This window comes from Sesamum indicum, linkage group LG1, assembly GCF_000512975.1.
Source record: "Sesamum indicum cultivar Zhongzhi No. 13 linkage group LG1, S_indicum_v1.0, whole genome shotgun sequence".
NCBI classification, from domain to species: Eukaryota; Viridiplantae; Streptophyta; class Magnoliopsida; order Lamiales; family Pedaliaceae; genus Sesamum; species Sesamum indicum.
The window spans coordinates 3,845,089-3,851,998 of NC_026145.1; the positions used below are offsets into that span (position 1 = coordinate 3,845,089).

Below are 6,910 nucleotides of genomic sequence, written 5' to 3' on the forward strand. Positions count from 1 at the left end.
TCCTTTTTTCGATACCAAACTTGATTTCAGATGTTGGAGGATGGTTTTGTTTGTCACCTCAGTATGTCCGTTCGTCCGGGGGTGGCCTATTGCTGTGAAGTTCTGTTGAATCTTTAATTCTTTCAACCATGCTGTGATTTGTCGCCCTTGGAATTATGTTCCGTTGTCAATATCAAAACTCTCGGAATTCCAAACCTGCATATTATGTTTTTTCTGATAAAATTGATCATTTTCTTTTTGGAGATTTTTACCACAGCCTCCGCTTCTACCCACTTCGAAAAATACTCGACTGCCACAATAATGAACTTTTTCTATGCTCGTGCTGGGGGTAGTGGCCCTAATATATCGAAGCCCCACTAGTCGAATGGGCAGACGATCTGAACTGGCTTCATTGGTTCCGCGGGCGCATGTATCTGGGAAGCATATCTTTGGTAATTTTCACACTTATGAATGAACTCCTTGGCATCCTTCAGTAGTATTGTCCAGGAGTACCCTTGTCTCATTATCTTCTGTGCGAGCGACCTCGCCCCTGAATGGTTGCCACAGCTTCCCTCATGAATTTCTTTAAGAACATAATTAGCTTGATCTTCATCTAAACATTTCAGCAGGGAGCCATCTATCGTCCTTTTGTACAATTGGGATTCGATCAGAGTAAATCTCGGAGCTTTGAACCTTGTTCTTCGTGCTTTCACAGGGTCATCTGGTAGGATCCCCTCCTTCAAATAATTCATTATTTCTTCTTTCCATATGCATTGTGGATCTACTGTAGCGACTAACACAATATTCGAGATCGATGGTCGTTCTCTAACCATCATTGTAATCTTTCGATTTTTTATTCCTGTCAGAAGGGCCCCAAATTTCGATAAGGCATCGGCCCTTTCGTTCTCGCTTCATGGGATTTATTGAATAGAATACTATCGCGTTAGCCGTTGGAAACGCGACTTTTGAAGGTGACCGTCCGATCTCGGGATTTAAAGATGACCGTTCGATTGAAGATGGGATTAAATTGGGGCAAAATTGTATTGCCTTAGATGGAAACGTCGTCGTTTGAGGAAGATTAGGGCAAATGCGATTTGGGGATTTTTGTCTGAAAGTGGCGCGAATTGACAAATCAAAGGAGGCCACATGTCAGGCTGAGAAGCACGCCTGACAGAGAAGAAAACAACGGCTCTACGTTTTGTGTCCTTGTGAAGAAGAAGAGCACCAATGGGAGAAGATCAAGGACAATGGCAATGTTCTTTTGTCTGCAATTCTTAAATGTATTTTCAGCTTTTGTTTTGTTGAATTTTGTCCCTCATTTCGTGCAAATGTAAGAATTGTTCAAGAAATGAGCATTATGAATGAAATTACAAGTTTCTTTTCCTTCTCATCTCTGTGTTCTCTCTGAACTTCCCCATCTCCATTTCTGCAAATTTTTTGAGTTTTACGCTTGGTCGTTACATTTGGCCTCAGAGCCACTCTATCCTTGGACCTAAAACAAACTATACAAAACATAAATGGCTGATGGAACTCGTTTAAAAGAACAGCAAGAAGCCCAGAAGAAGACTGATATACTTGTCATGGATGAAAGGGCAAGAAGACAAGTATCTGAAGATGAGCTACATAGCAGGATGGATCAAATGATGGAGACACAAGAAAATTTACAAGCCACTGTCCTAGCTATGCAGCAGCAGTTGCAGAGTGTGGTAGAGCAGCTGCAACATTACAATAGGAACAAGTCTATCTTGGGAGAAGGCCTAACAGCATCAGTGGAGAAAGGATCCTCATCACAAGTTGCAGTGCACAACTCAGAAATTAAGCTAGTAATGCTCCCAGGCATGAGGCATAAACACAAAGCAGCTATGGTAATCATAGTGCTCTAAATAAATTGGAGTTTTCCTATTTTGATTGGGAAAATGCTAGAGGATGGGTCAGGAGGTGTACCATATATTTTCAGGTAATCCACATTCCTGAAGATCAGAAGGTTGCAATGGCATCAATCTATATGCAGGGTAAGGCAGAACTCTGGTTTCAAGGGTATGTAGAGAGGAGAGATGCCCACACTTGGTATGAGTTTGTGATGAATGTATTGGCAAGATTTGGAAGTCTGGACAGAGAAAAAGTGACAATTGATTTAAATAAGCTACAACATGTAACTACTGTAGATACCTACTTGGAAAGATTTGAGGAGCTCAGGGAGCAGATGCTCATTTATAACAGGAATCTTGATGAGGATTTCTCTATGATGAAATTTATTAGCGGGTTGAAGGAGGAAGTGAAGTCATTCATATCAACTTGTGACCCCACCTCATTGAATCAGGCAGTAGTCTTGGCTAGGAAGCAAGAGTGCACTGTGAATGTCATCATCAAAAGAGCCCACCAAACACATAAAAACCCTGCTCCAAAGCCCCCATTCAGGCCTCAGACCAGAAATCCACCTCCAAAGAATCTTGACTACCCAAAAAGATTCTTGACAGAAGCTGAAGTGAGAGCAAAGAGAGAGAAGAATCTATGCTACCGTTGTGATGAACCATATGTCCCTGGACATAGGTGCAAATATAAGCAAGTGTATATGCTTTTAAATGACGAGGAGCGCAAATGAGAGGACAAGGAGGGGCAAACTGAGACTCTGACAGTCAAGGAAGGGAATGAGGAGGAGGATGTATCAGTGTCATTACATGCAATGAGAGGGAGCACCTGCTGCAAGACTCTGAAGATTTGTGGGAAGGTGAAGGATAAAGACATCCTCATTTTGGTTGACTCTGGAAGCACTCACTGTTTCTTAGATGAGAAGATTGCTGGGATCCTTGACCTCAAATTAGAGAGCACTGTGCCTATGACAGTGAGAGTTGTAGATGGGAGTAGAATTATCAGTGACCTAATGTGTGTTGGGTTCAAGTGGGTGATGCAGGGACATACTTTTACTCACCCTGTGAGATTGCTGAAGTTAGGAGGTTATGATTTGGTACTTGGTTGTGACTGGTTGGGCATCTACAACCCCATTGAACTAGATTTCCACAGATTTAGAATCTCTATCTCATTGCCTTACCAAAAGCTGGTTATTAAGATATTACCTCAAGAGACATTGACTAGAACATTGGCCACATATTCCTTGACACAGCAGTTGAGGAAGGTGACACCAGTGATAAGGAGCAGCAAGAGTGTTAAACCTGAAGAGGAGGCCCCTGAGATACTTAAACTCTTGCAGTTATATGAGGGAGTGTTTGCAGAACCCAAGTCCTTGCCACCTGAGAGAAGCATTGAGCATGCTATTGAGTTGATACCTGAAGCTATCCCAAGGAAGCAACATCCCTATAGATATGCTTATGGGCAGAAGTCAGAAATTGAGAGGATTGTTAAGAAAATGCTCAGCAATGGGATTATTAGACCAAGTCAGAGTTCCTTTGCCTCCCCAGTGTTACTGGTCAAAAAGAAAGATGGTGGGTGGAGGCTATGTGTGGATTACAGGTATCTCAACCAACTCACAGTTAAGCATAATTTCCCTATACCTGTAACTGATGAACTTTTTGATGAATTGCATGGCTCTAAGTACTTCACTAAAATTGATTTGAGATCTGGCTATTTCCAAATAAGGATGAAGAGGGAGGACATTCCCAAAACTAGCTTCATTACTCATAGTGGGCACTATGAGTTCATGGTTATACCTTTTGGATTGTGTAATGCACCATCTACTTTTCAGGCCTTCATGAACAATATCTTTGAGCCTTACCTTAGAAAGTTTGTCCTGGTATTTTTTGACGATATCCTCATCTATAGTAAGACATGGGAGGAGCATTTGAGACACATAAGTGAGGTTATGGACTTGTTGTAAGAATACCAACTCTATGCTAAAAGGAGCAAATGTTCCTTTTCTCAACTGAAGGTGGAGTATCTAGGCCACATTATATCATTGGAGGGTGTTGCTACTGACCCTCAGAAAATAGAAAGTATGATCAGCTGGCCTATACCTACATCTGTCAAGGTACTCAAGGGATTTTTTGGGCTCACAGGATATTACAGGATGTTCATCAGGAACTATGGGGTTATCAGTAAGCCATTAACTGCCTTGCTGAAGAAAGATGCCTTTAAATGGAATGAAGAGGCAGAAACAGCTTTCAATCAGCTAAAGAAGGTTATAACCACATCACCTGTTTTAGCTATGCCAGACTTCTCCCAGCCCTTCATAGTAGAGACCGATGCATGTGGCAGTGGCATAGGGGCAGTACTTATGCAACATGGTCATCCTATAGCTTACCTTAGCAAGGCCCTTGCTCCAAGGAATTTGGGGCTGTCCATTTATGAGAAGGAGTTCCTGGCCTTGTTGATGGCCATCACAAAATGGAAGCATTATCTCCAGGGAAATCACTTTGTTATCAAGACTGATCAGAGGAGTCTCAAGTATATATTGGATCAGAGGATTGATTCAGTGATGCAACAAAAAGGGTAACAAAATTGCTTGGTCTCAGCTATGAGGTGCAGTATAAAACAGGGAAGGACCTGCTGCTGATGCTCTTTCAAGGATAACATCAACCAACAATGAAGTTAGCTTGGAGGCCGTCACTACCCAAATTCCAGTTTGGATGCAAGAAGTACAAAACAGTTATGAGGGGAACACCTTATTCCAAACCATCCTTCAAGCAAGGGTAGTGGATTCCTCTTCATATCTTGATTATAACCTTGAAACAGGGATACTCAGAAAAGGGAATAGAATCTGTGTTGGGAGCCATGGAGGAGTAAGAGAGAAGGTTATCAAGTCCTTGCATGATGCTGCAGTAGGTGGACATTCTGGTATTAATAGAACCCATCAGAGGGTTAAATCCCTCTTCTATTGGCCTACCATGAGGAGTGACATTGAAACTTGGGTTAAGGAATGTGAAGTATGTTAGAGGGCAAAGCATGAGAACCTACCTTATCCAGGTCTGTTGCAATCCTTACCTATTCCAAACCAAACTTGGTCCTGCATCTCTATGGATTTTATTGAAGGGCTCCCAAATTCTGAAGGTAAGGATTCAATCTTGGTGGTAGTTGACAGGCTGACCAAGTACTCTCACTTCATAGCACTCAAGCACCCTTACAATGCCACTACAGTTGCTAAGTTATTCTTTGATCACATCTATAAATTGCATGGTCTACCTGTTAGCATAGTCATAGACAGAGATAGAATTTTCACAAGTAGATTTTGGAAGGAGTTGTTTACTTTGTCAGGAGTCTCCCTAGACATGTCCTAAGCCTACCATCCCCAAAGTGATGGTCAAACTGAGAGGGTGAATCAGTGTGACGCCCCAAAAATAATAATCTATAATTGGGGGATTAATTGATAAATTTTTATAAAATTTAGTTAATTAGTAAATAAATTATGGGTCATAATTGAAATATAATAACACTTGAATGAATTAAATTGGAGTTCGTTATAATATTTTGGGATAATTTATATTAATTAAGAAAATTAGGAAGGACGTAAATCGTATTTTGAGAAAAGTTTAATTAAATAAAAAAAATAATAATAATATTATAAATATAAAAAAAACATAATATGTATATATATATACATATAGCAGGAGAGAGAAAGTGGAGAGTGGGAGGTGGGGGCCACCACCCCACCGCCTCACTCTCTCATTCTTTTCTTTCTTTCTGTTTTATTATTAATAGTACACATACATTCACACACACATGCACAATTATACACACACACATTTTAAGTTGCAATTTCTTCCTTCGACAGAAAACAGAGGTATGAAATTATAATTATAATTTTATTTAATTTATATAATTATATTATTTAATTAGTCCATTTACTAAATGTTGTTTATACTAAGTGATGCACTATTTAAATATTGAGTGATGTACCATTTAACCGGAATATTTTACGAGTCTGGCTATTTAAAATAGTGTCAAATTAAATATCAAATCGAATATAAAAATGATATCGTTGGTTAATTAGATTATTAAATTTATTCGATTTGAATGTTGCTATGGCCAATTTATATAATTCTATCGGAATTGTTAACTAAATACGCAATTCTACATATTGTTATTTAATTAAATTATATAACAGCGAGAAAGTGATAAGAAATCCGTAGAAATATTTCGAAAATTATATTTAATAAATGGTATGTTAATAAAGAGGAAAAACGAAGATTTGTACTTCGATAGAAGTGGAATATTAAAGAATTAGTAGAAATTGTACGAATAATATTTAATATTGTATTTAAAAGAAATTACGATATTCTTGATATATTAATTGTATGTGGTATAACTCATTATAGGATATGGGGTGAGGTGAAAGGACTGACAATTAGCAATTGAGTAGGAAGAAACGTTGTGAGGTTGAGGTAAGTGAATAATTAGTATTATCTATATATGTCCCCTTTATTTGTGCTATTACTGTTATATAAATTTGTGGTTCATGCTGCCATTGATTTGTCTTAAGGTATATGAGTGATGAATGATTTGATTTGATTGACGGTATTGTGTACGTGAAATGAGGAAATACGTTGGAATATTATGTTTGTTGTTTGATGTATTGTGGATGTTTGAAACTGAGAATATGTTGATATATTATTTTACGTTACTAGTTGCTTATAAGAATGGTGATATGTGAAAATGAGGGAGTGGTGGAAATTGATTATAATTGTGGCGTGAATACCCCTTGATGTGTTGAAAAGCCTGTAAGGCGAAATGAAATGAAAAGAGCTTTGATACGATATAAGAAAGAAATGAAATGAAAACAGCTTTGATGCGATATGAAAAAGATGTGATGTGAAGAGAGCTATGATGCGAAATAAAAGAGCTATGATGCGAAATGAGATTAATGAGCCGGCTGTCAAGGGGATTCACTTAAATTTAATTTACGGTGAGATTGAGTTGACGAGAAAAACACGATATCACCTTCTGGTAAGCAAACTAGGAAAAAGAAAGTTTAATTGATTAT

General features: G+C 38.6%; 1 protein-coding gene across 1 annotated transcript; it reads right to left on the reverse strand.

Moving 5' to 3' along the window:
- On the reverse strand, nucleotides 357–812 carry LOC105156858. The gene has a single exon (XM_011073103.1). The coding sequence runs from the start codon at nucleotides 810–812 to the stop codon at nucleotides 357–359; it is 456 nt and encodes a 151-aa protein (XP_011071405.1).

Bases quoted from the DNA above. Each gene is read 5' to 3' on its own strand.
- LOC105156858 (XM_011073103.1), bottom strand. From the start codon at position 812: ATGGTTAGAGAACGACCATCGATCTCGAATATTGTGTTAGTCGCTACA.